This window comes from Xyrauchen texanus, chromosome 31 (assembly GCF_025860055.1).
Source record: "Xyrauchen texanus isolate HMW12.3.18 chromosome 31, RBS_HiC_50CHRs, whole genome shotgun sequence".
NCBI classification, from domain to species: domain Eukaryota; kingdom Metazoa; phylum Chordata; class Actinopteri; order Cypriniformes; family Catostomidae; genus Xyrauchen; species Xyrauchen texanus.
In genome coordinates, this window is record NC_068306.1 from 24,647,021 (window position 1) to 24,668,908 (window position 21,888).

A 21,888-nucleotide genomic window follows, 5' to 3' on the forward strand; every position below is an offset into this window, starting at 1 on the left:
GAATGACGCACACAGGTTGAGAGTGAGCGCACGTTTCAGGGATCCCCACACACATGAAAGTCTGACGTCTACCCCTTCGCATCTTTCCCTTGAGTTGAACAACGTTTGAAGTCCTGTACTTACTTAACTGAAACATATTACGGCGGGCATCCTACAGGCTGCTGAGTAGGTATGGGGGCGTTCACACAGGACGTGTTAGTGCCAGACGGACGTCTTTGACCGTTGCGCGTCTCGCGCAGGAGTGCCGCGATTTTTTAGACGCCTTGTTAGATTAAAAACAAACTAACCCGTCAACTTTTAAAAACGCGTCTCGAATCATATATGTTTTGTTCTTTTCATTACGATGGGTCTAGCTCTTAAGCGCAGTAACGTGTTTTGTTTAACGATCCTTAACACGACTTCGCTTTTGCGCATGATACTGCGGTTCCGACCACTTCACGCTCCAACTCACCTTGAAACACGGACCTCTTGGTTTTTACGCAGAGAGCGACAGAGGGGCAACCAATCCCCGCCTCGAAGCCGCCCCCACTGACCAATGAATTTCGAGCGGGGGCGGAGCCGACAGCTAAATTGTCAGCTTGGTTTCACGTTGGTAGTGCTGTCAAGCTTCGTCTGGCTGCCTCGCGCTGGTGCAGGTGCTCTGTTTCATCGAGAGTGGATGCGAAAGGCAAGAAGGGGAGGGAAAGAATGAAGGGAAACGTTGGAGAAAAGTGCGCGGGGCATGCATAAAAGGGCATCAGCAGCTGACAGTGTGTCTAATGTCCTGGGGCTTGGCTCGGAATGATTTATTGAAAGGGGCACTTTGAGATATGATAAGGTTTCTCTCTGGTTGGCAATAGTACTATGATTTGGTATGTGGCCACTTTGATAGCAAGTGTATTCAGCACCCGAGGAACGGCTGCTCAAGGTGAGTTGAAGTGCAATATATTATATTTAGCCTCTTGCTTAAGTTTGTTGTAAACATTCTTGACTTTGCTTTAGTCATTTAATAATTTTTCACTGATAGTCATTCTCAATTATTTATTTTAACTATTTAATTCTTAAAAAGATCATGTTGAATAGTTTCAAGTGAATATTTCCTTGTTATAATATTGCATTTGACTTTCTGTTCATACCTAACACAATTATGTCGAGCTGCTTTGTCATTTGTAATTGACATTTATGAGGAAGTGCTTGTTTTAATGGGGGTTGCAGGACTGGTGAGTGTTTAATGAATGGTTTGAGGGTTGCTTTACTGTGCTCTGTTGCTGTCTATTCCATATAAACATGTTCTTCAGTCCCATGAGCAACTTTATGCTCACCTACCTCATGCTAAGGTCATTCTTTTAAACTATACTCTGAGAATGAGCATCCATACATGTATCAGGTGAACCTCTTACTGCAGAAGCTTTAATTACACATATGAAGTTGCTGTCACTAGGGATATATATATATAGTGCTCAGTAGAGTTTCTATCATTTTCACCTTGTACTGTATGCTAGTTGATGTGCTCTTTGATTTTCAAAATCCATTCTGAATCTTTTTAATGTGACTTTAGCATTTTAATTATGAGACAAATCACTGTAAATGAGATTGAAGATGTGATATCTATCTTCACTCTACTAAGTTTGAATAACAAGGTAAAAGTAGTGTATCTTATTTCTTATTTCTTATGCTCGTTTCATGTATTCACAAAGCCCTGGAGTTTGCAACATAGAGGGCTGTTGATTGTAAAACAAGGAGCGTCTAATCTTGGGTCACTTTTGAGCTTCATCATTGAAAACTTCCATAGCATGTTCAAACAGATAATAAAAATGGCCCTGACCTGCATCTAGAGAGGAATCGTACCTGGTTTGTTATGACACTGTAGGTATTATTTCCCACCTCATTTGTATTGTATCAAAAGAACAAGCTGATCGTCTTTCCTTTGCTAAGCTTCAACGGTGTCATCCCCCTACTCTCAGTGACAGTGTGGAGTCTGTATCCTTGCTGTTCTGACTGTGCACTTTGCTACATATGCTCAGTGTCTCCCTCCTGTGTGTCAAAGCCATGCAGCACTATCCCAGCCCCACTGCATCTCTCCCTGCCCTCACACTCCCGTCTCAAGCTGTCAGCTGGCAAACAGGCCCGCTATCAGCAGCTACAAACCTGGACAGGTGCTATTTATATACACAGTTGCTCTATTTTAACAGAGGCAGTGGAGTGTCTCTTCAGGCAGCATTGAGCTGATGCACTTCTCCAGGAAAGCCCTCAAGGCTCAATGGTTGCCGACTGCAATGAACTTGTTGTGACCTTCCAGCAGGTAACCAGAGGAGCAGGCTATCTTCCATCATCATATTAGGATGCACCCTGGACCATCTGTCCCTTTTAAATGAATGTTGCCAAATCTACATGTCATTTTGGCAGGGATTTAAATTTATCATGCCCAGGCGTTAGTCCTCACCGATTGAGGCAGACAGCTGCTCTGTTCCAAAACCTAGTGTACTGCCTAAGCTGGCAGCATTTTAAGGTGTTATTGGTTCACCTATGATGCAAAGTCTTTTCCAGAAAGTAGGCAGCTTAATTGTGCCTCCTTCTATGGAGCCATTTAAAAAAAAAAAAAAAAAAAAAGAAGGTGCATAACAACGAATGGAACAGAACCCAGGTATCTCGAGATGCATTTTCAAAAGTTATTTTTAAAAGTTTTTTAAAATTCCTTAAACATGACACAGTGTATTAAAAATACAGGACTCCTGTGCAAGATGCTGAAAAGACAGCGAAACGAAACGCAACACAACCAGACTGATCTCACAGCGAAATCGGAAACAGTAGGTTAACTTCCTTTAGATAAAATCAGTCTGTGCTTACCTAAATTCGAGACACTGCCCCCAGTGGCGAAAGTGGTAAGTGTTTTTTGGTGTATGGGCACGTTTGAGCTCTTTTTCCAGAATGAAATGTCCATGGATGGGCACAAAAGCTAGTTTTATGACAGTAATACAGTGAAGAGGAATGCATGTTATATTAACTGTACCCCCACACCTAAACCTAACTAACAGTTGAGTAAAATTGTTAGGGGGTTAAAATGCAACCTCCTAATCGCACTTGTTACTTATTATGCAAACTCGATTACTTCCTGGTTGTAATTATAAATGTGCGAGACTAGTCGACTAATCGACTAAAGGTATTGATGCTGCTAGTTGACACTGGAATTACAAGTTGGTTAATATTTTTCCCCATTAAACTAAAACAATTTTTTTTTACACATTTACACTTGGTTTTATATTTTCTCATATATATGTTATATACATGTTAATGTTACACATTTTTAAATATAATTAATAATACAAATACAATTAAAAAAGAGGAGATCTGGAGCAGATACAAATTTTCATTTCACCTCAGTCTGTGCATGCTTCTTCCCTCTTCGCACAGGATTCGCACATTCCTACTTTTAATGCGGGATGTGAACCCGGGTCTGCCATGCTGCTGACTAAATTCGAGAGCTTGAACTTGTAGAATTGAATTTGAGATAAATATATTATACAGTATATGATAATATATTTATATATATGGCCCCTAAGATACCTAGCTTTAGCCAAATTTTAGGGCATCATCACATGTATCCTTCATATAGAAGGCAACCCCAGAATGCAACGGAAAAAATAAATCCAACTGTTTCCTTACGGCATAGTTTTCCAAAGTGAATTGTACTAGAAGGTGTAGAAGGCTTTGAAAGTCTTCTTTTTCTGTAGAGGAAAATGCTGTTCCAGTGTGGATGAGAGGTGTAAACAGAGCAAAATCAATGCAGTTTCAAAACATTTTTATTTAAAACTTATTTGAAATTTTTTATGAACTTTATTTTGAAAGTTTATTTCCTGTGTCATATCATGTGTTCCCTGGTCATGTGATTCCTGTTTCCCTCCATATTCATGTGTCTTGTTTTCATTGGTTTATTGTCTTGTTTTCTTGTGATCAGTTCTGTCTTTTCATTGGTTAACTTGTTTGTCTTGTTCTCCCATGTTATGTATTTAAGCCTTATGTTTGCCATTGTCCAATGTGAGGTATTGTGTGTGTTTGGTAACGTGTCAAGTTAATGTCAAGTTAATGTCAAGTTAATGTCAAGAAAAGTTTATGTCTAGTCATAGTTTATAGTGAAGTTAATGTTTATGTTTCATGTTTATAGTTAGGGTTTTTGAATTTCACATTTATTAATTGCAAATGGGTTCTTCACTTTACTGTCATTGCTAGCGCCAGCAGCAACATTATAAGTGTGGACTTGGCCTTGGTCTCTAATGAGGTTCTATTTTAATTAGGATGATGTAATTAAAAGGCAGTTGCCGTCTTAACTAGGCAGCTCACTTGGTTTTGAAACAGCGCTAGGATGTGCTAGGATTTCAGTTGATATGGAAATATAAAATGAAGTTGATCTGTTTTAGCAGTTAGCACCTGCTAGCAGAAATTATGCTACCGGGTTCTTGCTCTTTAGACATTGCAGGTATCACTGCCATCTGGAGAGGCTAAAGAAAGTTCTTGCTCTTGCTCTTTGGATTTAGCTGGAGTCTGTATTATGGAAACCTGTTATACATTAGGAGGGCTAGTAAGGGACCTGACAGCTGCTCATTTTAAGCGGTGTTGGATAACATAGTATGTGTTTTCCAATACTCATCACTTTTCTTTCAAACTCAGGCTCTTGATGGCTTGATCCTCATCCAGCAGACTGATAAGTGTATTAGCCTTTTCCCTGTGGAAAAAATCTAATTGTTTATGTAGCAAACAAGCAGCCTGTCATATGACCAAGTTCCCAACCCCAGTGTGTCTCTTTCATGTAGTAATTTCTGTCTCATAGGTACTAGGGATTGCAGAGAAAGTGACTGCAAATGGGGATATTGGTAACACTTTATTTTACGTAGTCCTTGATACAGAGTAATTACTTAGTTAATTACTTAGTAATAAACGTTGTAATTACATGTACCAAAATGTAATTAACATGTAACTAAGTTATGGTACAGCCTGTACTTACAGATTGTAATCACACATGTAATAGGCAGCTACTGTTACACATATGTAACAAGCCGAGTCTGTTACATACGTGTTACAAACTTGGTACACTGTAATTATGTAAGAAAGTACTTAGTACCACACAATGTAACAAGAAGTACTTAAATATATTAGGCTACTAAGGTCTGCAGTTACACATGGCAAATGTGTACGTTTTGTAGCATTACATGTATGTAACATAAAATAAAGTGTATCAAGATTGTACTTGAGTGCAATTCATGTGTATCTACATACCTTATCCATCTTAAATAACCCACTAGTTCACTGCTAAAATACATGCATTAGCTTCTTTATTACATTAAAATTACAGAAAATTACACAGGTATAAGCTACGTAAATAAAGTGTATCAAGACTGTACTTAAGTGGACTTCATGTGTATCTACATACCTTGTCCATATGTACCTTAGTTTGAATTAACTCACTAGTTTACAGCTTAAATACATGCATTAGCTTTAGGGCTGGGACAACGCGATGACCTCGACGCAAAAAATACTTCGACGCAAAATATGCGCGTCGATTCGTCAGACTCAAAACAAAGATGGCGGCGCCGGAGCGTAGTAGCAACACGAGTAGCTCCTCAGACTATCAGAAGTGCAAGGCGCACGCACTCGCTCCTCAAAAGTATGGGAATTCTTTCATTTAAAAGTAAACAATTCCGTGATATGTCGTCTTTGCAAAATGGAGATGGCCTTCCATTCTAGCACCACCAGCACCTGAAGAGGCGCCACCCGGCGTGCGCGCGCACGCACACACGCACGCACGCACACACACACTATTCTTAAGGTGAAAGGAAAGTGTAAGTTGTTATTTGCATGTGATGCTTTTTTTCAGTAAGCTAGGCCCATAAATGTTGAATTCTGAATGTTTATTTTCATTATTTATTTTTTGTTGGAAAAGCACTTTCTGTATTAGCTTAAAGCCCTCAAGTTTACATTGGTTACTGTATTCTTTCAGTTGCTCTAAACAAGTATTTTGGGTGACCTTTATTTTTTTATTGAATGCTAGACATTAAGTTGTTATTTTAATCTGAAAGAAGAATTACAAGATGCACTTTTTCAGTAAGCTAGGCCTATGTGTTTTCAAGGCTTCAAGGTTTTATTGAATGCTAACTCTGACTAAGAATGCATTACTTTGCACTTGTATAGTCTTTTATTTTGGAATTTTAAGAGCAATAAACATATATTGCAATGTTAAGGAATTAATGTTTTTTTCATTCAGATATGTAAATCAACATGTATAAATTGCTATTAGTCAATTCATGGGTAGATAATCGAATCGAAATCGAATCGGACTGGAAAAATGAATCGTTAGATTAATCGATGCATCGGAAAAATAATCGCTAGATTAATCGTTTAAAAATAATCATTTATCCCAGCCCTAATTAGCTTCTTTATTACATTAAAATTACAGAAAATTACACAGGTATAAGCTACGTAAAATAAAGTGTATCAAGACTGTACTTAAGTGGACTTCATGTGTATCTACATACCTTGTCCATATGTACCTTAGTTTGAATTAACTCACTAGTTCACAGCTTAAATACATGCATTAGCTTCTTTATTACATTACAATTACAGAAAATTACACAGGTATAAGCTACGTAAAATAAAGTGTTAAAATACAGTATTCTGTAATTGTAATGTAGTTGGGAAGCTACTGCTTGTATTTATGCTGTGAACTAGTGAGTTTACCCAAACTAAGGTACATATGGACAAGGTATGTAGATACACATGAAGTCCACTTAAGTACAGTCTTGATACACTTTATTTTACGTAGCTTATACCTGTGTAATATTCTGTAGTTGCAATGTAATTAAGAAGCTAATGCATGTATTTATGCTGTGAACTAGTGAGTTTACCCAAACTAAGGCACATATGAATAAGGTAAGATAGAAATGAAGTCCACTTAAGTACAGTCTTGATACACTTTATTTTACGTAGCTTATACCTGTGTAATATTCTGTAGTTGCAGTGTAATTAGGAAGCTAATGCATGTATTTAAGCTGTGAACTAGAGAGTTAATTCAAACTAAGGTACATATGGACAAGGTATGTAGATACACATGAAGTCCACTTAAGTACAGTCTTGATACACTTTATTTACGTAGCTTATACCTGTGTAATTTTCTGTAATTTTAATGTAATAAAGAAGCTAATACATGTATTTTAGCGGTGAACTAGTGGGTTATTTAAGATGGATAAGGTATGTAGATACACATGAAGTCCACTTAAGTACAATCTTGATTCACTTTATTTTATGTTACATACATGTAATGCTACAAAACGTACACATTTGCCATATGTAACTGCAGACCTTAGTAGCCTAATATATTTAAGTACTTCTTGTTACATTGTGTGGTACTAAGTACTTTCTTACATAATTACAGTGTACCAAGTTTGTAACACGTATGTAACAGACTCGGCTTGTTACATATTTGTAACAGTAGCTGCCTATTACATGTGTGTAATTACAATCTGTAAGTACAGGCTGTACCATAACTTAGTTACATGTTAATTACATTTTGGTACATGTAATTACAACGTTTATTACTAAGTAATTAACTAAGTAATTACTCTGTATCAAGGACTACGTAAAATAAAGTGTTACCGGGATATTTCATCTCATTGGCTCACTTGACCAATACTTTCAATGACTTGCAATTATGATTTATAATGTCAGCTATAATCCAGCCAAATCATCCACAGGCATTACAATCAAACAATGAAAAGCAGCTAACTTGTGCTGATTGCGTCGCAAGCTGCAGAATGCTAACCACAGAGGGTACAGCTGCGGCAGACGATAAATGCATTATGTTGGCTCCAGTGATTCTGGGTGAGGGGTTATTGGTTGGGCTAGCTATACAGAACAAATTGGAACTAACAACTGTAAGAACACATATATCTTGATGTTGGCATGTGTTTTCAGTTTCTTTAGATTTTTTTTATCTGTCTGTCTTTAATCTGTTTAGTTTTTAGTAGTTTGACTCTTGAGCAGGGGAAAATGAAATATGATTTTACCAATCCCAAACCAAAACACATATGGTTTGAAATCTAATCCAAGATTAGTAAATATGTCTCAATCTAAATTATTTTCATGTGTTTTTTATCATTAGTTGTGAGCCAGGTTGTTACAATACATCAAGTGTTGACTGCCTAATATTGTATAGGTCTCCATTGTGCTGCCAAAACAGTGCCTATCCACATCTCAGAATAGCATTCTGAGAATAGCATTCTGAGAGGCTAATCTTCTCACCGCAATTGTACAGAGCGGTTTTCTGAGTTACCATAGACTTTGTCAGTTCGAACCAGTCTGGCCATTCTCTGTTGACCGCTCTCATCAACAAGTCTTTTCCATCCACAGAACTGCCGCTCACTGGATGTTTTTTTTGTTTTTGCCACCATTCAGAGTGATTTCTAAAGACTGTTGTGTGTGAAAATCCCAGGAGATCAGCCCATATGGCACCAACAATCATCTTCAATGCAATTATCTAATCAGCCAATCGTGTGGCAGCAGTGCATAAAATAATGCAGATATGGGTCAGGAGCTTCAGTTAATGTTCACATCAACCATCAGAATGGGGAAAAATGTGATCTTAGTGATTTGGATTGTGGCTTGATTGTTAATGCAAGATGGGTTGTCAATTAGTCAATTTATTTGATGAAAAGAATGTAATTCTGATTCTTCACTGTGAATCTACTGATAAAGACTGCTTGCTCTGCCTGTAGCTGGACATATCCCAGTTCAGGTAGAGACGGAAACACAGATACAGGAAGGAAACATTCCTGATTTACATTAAGCATAACCCCTTCTCATTGGATTTCTGATACCCTACCCCCAAGGTGACAATAATACATATGATTGTTCATATTTTCTGTCACTCTGCTAACACAAATTAATTACAGAACCATTCAAAATCTCGGGGGATGCAGTAACAGCAGAATTAAAGCACGAAAATGTGCCGTTTTGATTGGCTGCAACGGACCGCTTACACTCAGTCAAACAGAAAGAATGCGAAGATATTTATGGTCTACGTCACCTTTAAGTTGTTTTTGAGGTTGTTTATTTATTTGGGCTGTCAAATTATTAAAACATTTAATCGTGATTAATCGCACATTTTTTTTTGTAGTTAATCATGATTAATCACAATATCTTTATAAACATGAGTGGACAAAATATGCTTCATCCAGATGTATTCATTGTTGCCAACTTAGCGACTTTGTCACTATTTTTAGCGACTTTTCAGACCCCTTTAGCGACATTTTTACAAACAAGCGACTAGCGACAAATCTAGCGACTTTTTGGACAAACCTTAGCAACTTTCCAAATTCCAAATATCGCCAGTACTGCAAGCGTGAGGTCTTACTTCCCCGCTGCGTCTGCTCTGATCAGTGAGCGGCTGAGAGGAGCAGCACATTCCGTTGACTGCACGCCAGCGGACATAGACATGAATGAGCTGCGCATGTGCACGCTGTGTTAGCAGGAACCAATCAGTGATCACATAGCAGCTGCCTTCTCCTTTGTTTTAATTCAAAACATTTAATTTGACCGTTTTTTCTTGGCATGCGCTTATATTCACTACTAATCAGAGTTTTAGTTCATTCGGTTCGGTTTCTGAACTCTCCGACTTCAGATCGTATATTTACAGACTCTATACATTTTACTTATCCAAACACAACAATAAACCTTCTTCAAACTCATAAACATGTAACGTTAGCTAAGTTCCGTTCCGTTCCGTTGTCTAACAGAAAATATGTAATTGAGAAGGTTTTACTGGACATTCGGCTATATACTTATATAAAAACAGTATGAGCACGGTTTAGGGGAGATAACCGTTATTATAAACTGAAGTAGGCTACAGTACCGACAAATTAGGCAGAATGCAAATACGACGCGATGACGTCATTAATATGCTAATGACGCATGATGTCATCTGGCGACATTTAGCTACTTTTCGAGCAGGCTTTAGCTACTTTCCATTGAAAATAGTTGGCAACACTGGATGTATTTTTCAGTCATCCACACAAAACCTACCCCACCAGCAGAGTTGAACATCAGAATTGAACAAAGCATAACTCAAATTATGCTCCCTATACACATATTATGCAGTCTGCATAGGACACCAACTCCCCAGACTCCAGAAACTCCACCGACTACCCTTACTCGCATGTTATATGTTATTCAAGGACCCAGTTGCAGTCGCGAAACACAGACGATCGCCTTGTGCTCACACTTTCACTACGTACTGTGCCTTGCAACTTTTGCCTCGCACTTGCACCAAGCCTCACAACTTTAGCCTTGCGCTTGCACCATGCCTCGCAACTTTTGCCTCGCGCTCGCACCGTGCCACGCAGTGCAAAGCTGGTGTTCAAATGGCAGTTGTCTTGCCGCTGCAATTATGTTACAATGTTAGGAGCTCTATTTGTGCTTTGCGGGCATGTTCTACCACTGTGCTACATTGATTAAATGCATGGCACAGGTCTCAGCATAATGTCCGATGCCAATGCATGTGACATTAGCGCTGTTTACGCTATTGATTAGCTTATCATGAACTAGGTTTATTCAAAGGGTCATATTACGTTAAACAAACTTTGCGTTAATGTGTTAACTTCAACTGCACTAATATTTGAATATTTGAATGCATTTAATTTTTTAATACACACACATTGTTAAAAAAAATGTGGGAAAATGTATCACAATTTGAATAACTTTAGTTTATGTCACCACTTCTCTGAAGGGTTTGACTGCCCTTTTTGAGAGTGAAGGAAATATGTGCACGAGCTGAGAGATGTGCAACCGATACATGGATGCATGATTTTGCATGATATGCATGTGCTCTCAACATTTAACGCTATAGAGCTATGATCTATTAAGCTGGACTATGGTCCGTTAAGCTATTAAATTGCATTCATCTTCGCAATACATTTTTTAGTGTAGTTATGTATCTTTTTATCTTACATGTTGAATTTGTCAGTCTGTCATCTCTGTGCCTCCCTTGACATTCTCTGGCATATTCCATTTTGAAAATCGTGGAACTTCAAAATCAGAAGTGTAATTTTTTTTCCAACACCAGTGCCATCGCATTAAATTGCAAAAATACACATTGTTTTCAAACAGCCTTCCAAATAAACCCAAACCCAATTTTGGGGGGATTTATCCCCTTTTCTTCTCAATTTTGGCATGCTGAATTCCAAATGCTCTCGAATTAATTGTGGTGGCACAGTTACTTGCCTCAATCCAGGTGGCAGAGAACGAATCTCAGTTGCCTCCTCTTCTGAGATTGCCAGCACATCTTATCATGTGGCTTGCTGAACGAGAGAATCGTGAATGCAACGAGAGGCAGAATCACCATATAGCGACCATGAGAAAGGTAACCTATGTGACTCTGGGTTATAGAATCGAAGGGGTAGTAGTCAGCGTCTTTTCTTATGATGGTAAATCAGTAGCAAAACTCGAGAGCTTGCATATTTTGATTTGAGAACTTGTACAATAAATATTTTTTCTCGGAAGTTGAAATTTACACTTAAATCACTGATGTGAAAACTTGTTAAATAAAGATTTTAAGTTGAATGTTGCAATCTGCACTCACAGACAATAATTCAAAGGTTGTGTTCTGAATTTACAATTGCAGACAAGTAGTCACAAATGTGTAAAATTACATTCACATAAATACAACTACAGACACAAACTTGCATTACACATTAACTTTTGTACTTAAAATCTGGCACTGCAAATTTTAATCTTCACGCCTTCACTTTGGCCAAATTTTGCAAAAGACCTGTAGCAAAACTTGACTTGTGCACTTGTAAAATCCTGATGCGAGAAGAGCAAGACCAGTGTTTGGCGGGGGAGGGTGCAATTAATTTGTTTTATTGGTTGATGCCTAGGCAATGAATGCCACTGATATGGATCATGTTAACTGGAGATGTGTGCATGCATGTGAATAATTTCACTTGCCTTTTCAGCAGATTCGTTCAATGTGAATTAGCAAGGAGCAAAGAAAATACGATTTACACATTATAAAAAAAATTGGTAACATTATTAACCCGCATTGTTTCATTGATGTCTGTTCTAATGAATTTGACACAGTTTAAGAGCGATTTTAATAGTTTCGGTAACATGGTTATCTATGTTAACGTGAGACATTGATTTGAATAGAAACTGGCGATTACACTTGTCAGAGCAGTAAATTGTGGAATTATATTATTTGCAACATTATAATAGGCTGAAGTGGGTCAATAATATACTTTCAATTGCCTTTATATCTTTAGAATGAATAATGGCTTGATTAACCTGAAAATCAACAAAGTGACGGATCAAATAGAGCTGGTAAACTGTCCAGTGGTTAGGCTTACTAGCAGTACATTCAGCAACCTAGGTTCAAATCCAGATCAGAGAGGATGCATCTTTTTACAGATATAATGAAAATAAGTTTGTAAAACACACATACACAGACAAACAATTAATAGAATTGTTTTAAATAAATAAATCAAAATTGTAACTGAAATTGACAGCCAGCAATTACAGTATAGTCTATTAAATATTCTGAGAATGCTTGAATTACTAAGTTTTCCATACGTAGTTAAGAGTTTTTTTTAAATTGTCAAACCAATTTAAGATCAATTGACGATTTTGCCAAACAATCAGAATTATACAATTTCTGAAGAAATTTCTCATGCTTTCACAGAGTTTATTCTAATTTATTCTCACCTATTGGTCAATTTGGTGTTTGTACTTGCTCTCCACCAAAAATGTATAAAAATTAAGCTCTGTTCTGAAAGATAATCTTTTGGCAGTCATGGGTAGTTATAAACATACGACATTGTCATTCAAATACTGTAACCGTTGAAAAGTAAAGCATGCTGTTATAACAATGTAAATAAAAATACAGATGTTCACAGGGGATTTGAACCCAGGTCAATAGGCATGGTTAGCAGTCACCACTAGACCAACGGAGTTATGAAAAAACATTTTAGCCTATGATGTATTAATTTTGCAAATAAAATATTTCCACTTGTGATTTACTCATTTGACAAGTGCAATCGCTAGTTCCCATTCAAATCAATGTCCCACACACTCTTAATCTGTGTAAAATTCAATAGAACAGCCATCGATGAAACAAAGCAAGTTAATAATGTCACCAATGTTTTTTTTTAAATGTGCAAAACGTCTTTTCTTTGCTCCTTGGCAATTCACATTGAAGTTTCCCCCTCAGGCGCACATCCCCAGTTAACACGATCCACACCGGTGGCATGACAAATGGTTAATTGACCCCTCGACCACTGAACACTGGTCTTGCTCTTCTCACATCAGGATTTTACAAGTGAGTCTTGATACAGGTTTTTCACAAAATTAGTTACAAAATTCAAGGTGTGAAGATTTAAAGTTGCAGTGCCAGATTTGAGAGGTTGTATGTGCCGATTTGTGGTTGTACCAAATTAATTAAAATACAAAAGATAATGTGTAATGCAAGTTTGTGTCTGTAGTTGTATTTATGTGAATGTAATTTTACACATTTGTGACTACTTGTCTGCAATTGTAAATTCAGAACACAAGCTTTGAATTATTGTCTGTGAGTGCAGATTGCAACATTCAACTTCACATTTTTCACATTGGTGCTGTAAGTGTAAATTTCAACTTATGAGTACAAATATTATTGTTACCAATATTACTGATTTAAGTTCTCATATCTAAATATGCAAGCTCTTGACTTTTGCTAATGATTTTCCTTCATATTTCCTCGCTGGGCTAACCAGGCCCCCAAACAGAGGACACAATTGTATTTTTATTTTTTTCCCCAATGTGTTCCCAAAGTCCTCATGGTGGCTTTGTGAATGGGTGGCGGAGGACAAATCTCAGTTGCCTCCAAGTCCGAGACTGTGAGTCTGCGCATCTTATCACGTGGCTTGTTGAACGGGTTACCATGGAGACAAAGCACGTGTGAAGGCATCACACTATTCTCCACAGCATCCACGCACAACTCACCACACACCCCACAAGAGCGAGAAACACATTATACTGACCACGAGGTCAGTATAAAACCCCATGTGACTCTACCCTTTCTAGCAACCGGGCCAATTTGGTTGCTTAGGGGACCTGGCTGACCTCAGCATCCCCTGGATTTGAACTTGCGACTCCAGGGGTATTAGTCAGCGTCTTTACTCGCTGAGCTACCCAGGCCCCCCCCATTGTGCCACAGTGTTAACAGTTTTCCAAAAATTTTTTCTATGAAATGGCTTAGTTATAGTTGTCTCTGCATAGAAAGCTTGGAAATTGAGAAAATGTTAACAGTTATGAAAAATCAACACTTTTTCCTGATGTAATGGGTGAATAAATCATCCTATCTTGTCAAATTGCATAAAATTAAATCCAATACACAGTTCTATAATATAAACCAATAATATATACACCTTAAATTCTCATTGACTTGCACAAATTGATTCAGGACATCTTGTGCAATTTTAAACGGGTAAAAACTGAAGAAAAATACCTTCCACTTGAAATGGCTGGGGATCTGTAGAACCTGGCGTGAGTGTCTTATTTATGTCTGTGCATGGATTCCATTTCTTCTTTCTCAGCACTTCAAAGGCTGTTTCCTGTCTATGATACTCTTTCTCCCGAACACTCTCAGTCTCATCTGCCACCACAGCCAGTTTAAAAGCATGCACCCACTGAAACAAAAGAAGATTTTGTCTGATTCAGAAATTTGTGGGTAGTGCCTTTCAGATCTGAATATTTCTATCGTCCACAGTCCTCTGCCTACAGTACATTGCCTCCATTCATCTTTCCTGGGAGAATAATGACAAGATGGAATGATTACTGGATCTTTGCTGTTGAGTTACTCTGTCTACTTTTACTCTGTGTATTATTGTTTAAGCTGCTCTGCCTGATCTCCCAGCCTGGACAAACTGGTGTTCAGCTGGTTTTGCTGGTCAGCCAATTGATCTCCCAAAAATGCTGAAAAGCCCTCCAATCTTTAATAGCAATACAACTCTCAATTTAGTGAATTCACACTATGTTTGTAAAGTATTTTTGGCCTTATTGTCTTTTTCAATGACATCAGTCACTGCTGACACACTGTAGATATGTCGTAAACCTTGAGTGCTCATACATTTTTAACCTAAGGCAGGCTTGTGGTTCGATTGATGTGGATATGAAGTAACAGGCCACCACTAGCCCTGGGCAAGTTGCTTGTTCAATGAAAATCACAAGCCTTTATATGTCAATCAGCTGGTTTTTGGGCCAGCATTGACTCAGATCCCCCTCCCCCCAACTATAGCCTTCTGATACATACAGTACATGCAGGCAAGACAACACTAGTGGAAGATGTTCCATATACAGAGACCTTCAAAAGAGCTCTGTGGAATTCAGTTAATTATGCATGACTTAGCTCTGCCGTTGGAGTTAAGTCAGTATATTTGTAATTCAGGCTCATCAACTCATGAAAAACATTCCCTTCTTGTGTTTGAGAACATGCCAGATGTATGTGCTATGGTTGTTATAATGTATCAAGGATCTGATTTACAAATAAACCAAATTTCTATTACTGAAAAAAAAGCATAGACATCGTAAATGCAATTAGCGCTTTCTTTACCTTTCTCTTTGATTCTTGAAGAGGAACCCAACTAAACCCAACTAAATGAACCTGATGATCTTTGTGATTTTCTCTGTGGGTTACATGATGTAGTAATCCTCCAGACCGACAGTGTAGGTGTTGGCATCATTCCTTGTACTATGTGTTTAGATACATCTGTAATAGCTACAGCTTAACATCTGGTTTAGATCTCTGGAAATCACTCAACAGAAAACCTTTGCTATTTAAATAATTGTGAGGTCCTATTGATCCATACACTCTTGCTGCACTTGTTCTAATCTGCATCTGCAATTTGGCCATTGTGTTTAGCACACTAAAGGGAATCTAAGTGATCTCAGAGGGCTTTTGTGTGAGGAGAGTCTTTTTTCTTAGCTTGTGGATCATGTTCTAATGTTCTACAATAAGGAGGCCATAATTTTTGCGATTCAGTAGTGAAAACGGTGACATACATGGACCATCGCTGGGTAGATGTCCAGGTAATTCAGTGGTGTGTGCTGATTAATGGAAGATTGATACTGTGTGGAGGTGTTTCTGACTCAGTGTAGGCAGGAGCAGAGGAGGAATCATGGTGCAACATTTGGTAGAGAAAAAATAAGTTCTTGGGTTTGTGGCTTAGTGATTGTCTGTGATAGTTTAAACTGGTTAAATGTGTAAATTCTGCACTAGTGATGTCCAGTTCCTGAACTAATCGTTCTTTTGAACCGGTTAATTTTATTGAACGAGTTGAACTAGTTCACCAAATTGCACGAAATCGTTTGAAACAGTTAGCATCTTGAGTCAACACTGATCCACAATTTACTCTTTGAAAATGAAATATCTTAAACTGTCTCTCAGACGTGCCTAACACTCCGACTCGTAATGAGACGATAACCGGGAGTAATATGTTCCTAGAACTGATGATATCTGCTTTTCCTAAGTCTTCGTTGCAGCGAACTGCTCCAACTAGTTCACAAATCAGACTGAATGCTCCGGTCGCAACTGTTTTCGAGTCAACAGTACAACGAGTCGCTCATAACAGTTCTTCAGTCAACAGTACACTGAACTGAGATTTGCCGCTTTCAGAGGTGTCCGAATCACTGAGAACTGATGAGCTGCTGATACTTAGTATGCATGTGATTAAGTGGTGAAATGTATGTTTCTGGTGTATTTTGCTGAACAGCAGAAAGTATAACATGTAAAACATACTGGAAATATGTTTATGACTTGATTGTACTGTATTACCGTTTTATCAACATATGAAGATAATACGGTCGCAAAATGTTTTCAGTCAACAGTACACTGATCTGGGGCATCTGGGTATTAGTGTTATGTATAGAGACATCATTACACAATGACAAATTTGGTGAATTGTTTTTTGAACCTGTTAATCGAAACAAAATGTCCAAAAGAACCAATTCGTGGAAAAGAATCGGACTTCCCATCACTATTCTGCACCACTAATAGCACCAAACTGAATTTTTTGCACAAACAGGTTGTCCCATCCCAAGGCTGACAACTTCAGTTCTCTTTTCTATTTTTTATTCTCACTTCAATGCATATTTTGTTATTTTGGTAATGAAGTTAATAAAGATAATCAAGTGTTCTAATTAAAGTGAGGGCATGCAATGCGAAGACATGCAAAGATAAATGGGACTATAAACAAACATTGTCGGCACATACATTGTCTAAAATTAATAATAATACAAAATAAATAAATAAATATATATATATATATATATATATATATATATATATATATATATATATATATATATATATATATATATATATACACCGATCAGCTACAACATTAAATCCACCTGCCTAATATTGTATAGCTCCCCCTCATGCCACCAAACTAGTGCCAACCTGCATCTCAGAATAGCATTCTCACAACAATTGTACAGAGTGGTTATCTGAGTTATCGTAGACTTTGTCAGTTCAAACCAGTCTGTCCATTCTCTGTTGACCTCTCTCATCAACAAGTCATTTCTGTCCACAGAAATGTCGCTCACAGTATGTTTTTTGTTTTTGGCACCATTCAGAGTAAATTCTCATTTTATAATATCTAATTTATATTTATAATATAATAAATATAAGTAATCCATATGACTCAAGTGGTTTAATCCATGTCTTCTGAAGAGATATGATAGCTTTGGGTGAGAAACAGAATGCAATTGAATTGCTTATTCACATCATGAAGTCATACAGCATGGCTATCATGAGACTTAACAATGAAGCTGCTTTGCTGTGTCTGGGTGGGATCTAGGTGGGAGAACTGTATCAGCACTGTCAGTTTTCTGTCTTCATCTGCAACCTGCTCTGACAGATACATGTGGGACACTGAGGTTTGGGTTTATCATCAGCAGTAAGAACACTGTCATCATCACTCAGAGAGAAAGTATGTACTACAGATCCTGTTATACCATATGTGCCAGGACAGGCTGCTGGCCTTCACAATAACTTCTAACTTGTTAAATATTTGCTTTGTAGCTCAATTGAATTGTTTCCTAACATAGTGCATTCCTGTTAGATGATTGACTGACTGGGTAGCAGGCAGCTGCTTTGGTTTCAAAATTCAGACACAGCCAGAATGAATGCATAGTGTGTGTCTGTGTGTGTGACTTTGCTGAAGTGCATGGACCCGGCAGGCAGCCAAGCTGTGTGCTGATCGCCTCTCTCCTCTCTCCCCGCCCCCTTGACTGGACCGCTTCCCCTCACGTCTCATCTTTCAGCTGCCCATTGATGCAGCATACCCGACTTCCTCCTGCCCAGCTCCTCCACGTCCATTTAACATTTATACTCTAGCTATGAGATACTTCTGTACTGTACCACCGGTTGTCTGATCAGGAAACACTTTTTCGCTGTTGCAACTCCCCCTCTGAAATAACAAAGTGTTGATTGATCAAATTTGATGCCTGTATTGTAGTGCTGGGTATTGGTACAGATTTCTCAATTCAATTAGATTCCGATTCACAAGCTTTCTATTCAAAATTATTCTGATTCAGATGGGTTTATTTCAGTTATAATGGCCCTTTTTCTTACATATAAAATACATTCTCTCCCGGCTAATTTGTTGATTATATAGGGGACACTTTAACTAGGTTCATTAGGAAAATATACATTTTACTAATTATATTTTATTTTTCACCATTTTGGTCACATTTTGGCTTTTCAAAAATGAACAAATAAATGTATTCAATCAATAAATAAGATATTATATTTCATTTATTATTTTTGTTACATATTTATTGTTTAATTGCATAATTTGTACTATTTTCAAGTATTTACATTGATTTGTTGAACACATGTTAAAACTGGTACTATAATACTGTCTTTTTAACAAAAAACTGCATGTCTGTTAACAGATCCTTTAAATGAGAACATAGCGAGGATGGTGATGCATGATTAGAATTAAAATGGTTTCTTTTTTGTAGTTGGTTTTGATCAATAACTGAATGGGTATAAAAGAGACCCATAAATCTCATCTTCGGACACACATTACACGGAACAACTTTTACTCTCAACACACAGTGAAAAGATCTCGCTGTTGAACACTTCACGACTAAACTACACAATTACTGGTGAGTGAAACTGAGTAATCACTTTAGTCACATAGTGCAAAATTTGTTTGCAAATGTGAGTGATTTCTTTCAAATGAATATTGTGATGCAGTGGAAAAACAATATTTATACCCACCCGTACTGTATTGTGTCGATTTGAAATTCTGTTTTGTCGATGGCTGTACCTGTTCATATGAGCCAAATCGCCATCTTGTATGAATTTTTACGATTTGTCCTGAGAATATGTTGGAATGGTTTATGAAAAGTGTTTTTCCCTTTAAAGCAAAGCAAAAAATTTGAATAAACAATTTTATTATTGTATATAAACATCTAGGTTACTAGTGTAACCCCCATTCCCTGATGGAGGGAATGAGATGTTGTGGCTTGCACGGCCTGCTCCCATGCTTGTTGTCACGTTGCTTGTTCCCACCCCTCATGGGAAAACCATGGTTGGATGTCGGGAACCTAATAAAAACAATATGACGTCTTAGTGGGGCGTTGGGGAAGGTTACGTGTAGTCTGATGCCCATGCTCCTTTGGCACGCTACAACTTGCTTGTACCAGCATCAACAGATCACGTAACACGGTTAAGTGTAGGTGGCATGATTGAATAGGTGCCACTTGTGTCACTACAGACGACACAACGTCGAGTGAGTGACAGAAGGGGAACGTCTAGGTTACTAGTGTAACCCCCGTTCCCTAATGGAGGGAACGAGACGTTGTGTCCCCCTTGCCACAACACTGAAGCTTATTCTTGGCTCCTCAGTGCAGAACCTGACTGAACAGATGCACAATCCCCTCTTTTATACCCGCATGTCCGGGGGGCGAGACATGCAAATTCTGATCGCCAATTTTTCATTGGCCTTTTCTCATATTCAGAGGTATCCGAGGCTCTCGAAAGAATCCCATTGTGTCACTACAATTGACACAATGTCGAGTGAGTGACAGAAGGGGAACTATTTGACAATGTAAACTCTGAACTGTTATAAACTATAATCATAAACCTTGCAGAATTTTGTTCAATTTCTGTGAAAACAAGACAATATTTTGTCATTTTGCTAGCCAAATAAAAGCAGGGATGGATTAACCTCCGGGTTGATTGGGTCATTGCCCAGGGGCCTCTAAACCCAAAGGACCCCAAGTTCTGAATCAATTATTTATATATTTATTTTAAAATACCTATTATAAATCCATGTAAATGTCAGCCTTATTTGAAATACCATTTGTTCGGTGTGTGGAAAACAGCAGCGCGAGCACAGGCACTCGAGTGCGCTCTCAGGGAATCTGTGTCACCCAGGTGCAGCACGTTTATTTGAAGGACTACAGAGAACAGCATCTGATTTACAAAATGCTTCCAAATACAGAGATAAGTAGCAGTTTTCCCTGGCTGTGGACAAAGCTGAAGGTTTAAATTCATATAAGCAACAAAATTCGTTAAAATGGTTAAGACCTGCATGAATTTAATGTTTAATGATAAAGCGAAAGAACCCTTAATTCCCTAAATACTGTAAGTGCACTGTAATATTTTGTAATATTTGGTTAACAAATGGAGAGTTCACAAATGTTTATTTTGTTATTTGTCAGGAGTCGGGACTCGGAAATAAAGAATGATTATTGCCATGGATGCGTCAAACACAATCTCAGATTAGCAGGGAATATAGTGCACAGAGAGCTATGAGCCTAAATAGCACAATACATATATCTTTAAATGATAAAATCACAGTAAAGTCAAACAAAATAATCACTCGGGCAGGTTCACTTTCCATGAGGCTGCGAACGCGATGGTTTATTAACCTCTTCAGGATGCTTTGATTTAAAATGATTAATCATTTAACTTGAGTAATTATTGTCTGCACACCAGAGCAAAAGTGGGAAATAAACTGTGACACCTTTATCAAGTGCTGAATTTTTGCCAAGTGAAAAACAATCTGGAATCATATGTAACAGTAAGTCCTCTATCCAACCTGAACTTCATCAGAATGTCAGTTTGTTACATCAGCACTGATAAAGCATGATTCAGTGCTACAAATGATGAAAATGAATTCAGGTGTCTCGAGATGTGTTTATAATTATTGGAATTATTTTTAAGATAACAGTTTATAAAAAAATGTGACGATCCTGCAAAACTAATTGTAAAACAGGTGTCTTGAGATGTGTTTATATATATTAAAGTTCTTTTAAACTTAACACAGTGTCTGTGTGGTATGCTGAAAAAAGTGTGTTGTAGCACAACAATCAAAGACGCCCTTCCAGTGCGTGTTTACATGGCCTTGAAAAACTATTGAAAAACAGCACAGACGCATGTGTGAACAGCCCATAATTCGCTTTATAGCCTACTTGAAAAACTGACCCGAAGGTTTGTCGGGTACCGTCGAACTCAGATCGGGTTGAAGACCTTACATGTGCAGAATAACCGAATAGTGAATTTGGTATTTGAATACAGTGCACATCCCTCTTAATAACGCATCATTTTGCAACGGTTCATAATTAATAATTAAGCTATATATAATTGGCCATAAGACATTGCTCCAAACTTTTCTTCTGTCAGTTTGAAAAATCCAACCAAATCTGCCAAAAATATTGGAAGAAAATGATTTTTTTTTTTTGCAGTGCAGGCCCAGCCTCGTTTTCCTCTCCTCAGCAACACTCCTTAGGAAGACAGTCAATTCAAAGCCATCTCTATCTGTGCATTCATCTATTTCAACCTGTCTGGTTGCACTATCTTTGAAAATTTGATTT

General features: G+C 37.8%; 1 protein-coding gene across 1 annotated transcript in view; it reads left to right on the forward strand.

Annotated features, from left to right (window-relative positions):
- Nucleotides 1-624: 624 nt before the first annotated feature.
- The window catches only part of LOC127625230 (protein turtle homolog B-like), a 175,384-nt gene continuing 154,120 nt past the window's right edge, over nucleotides 625-21,888 (forward strand). The window contains exon 1 of the mRNA XM_052100389.1: nucleotides 625-907. Within this exon, the coding sequence (XP_051956349.1) occupies nucleotides 844-907 (64 nt within the window). The 5' untranslated portion in view covers nucleotides 625-843. The remainder of the gene's footprint in view (nucleotides 908-21,888) is intronic.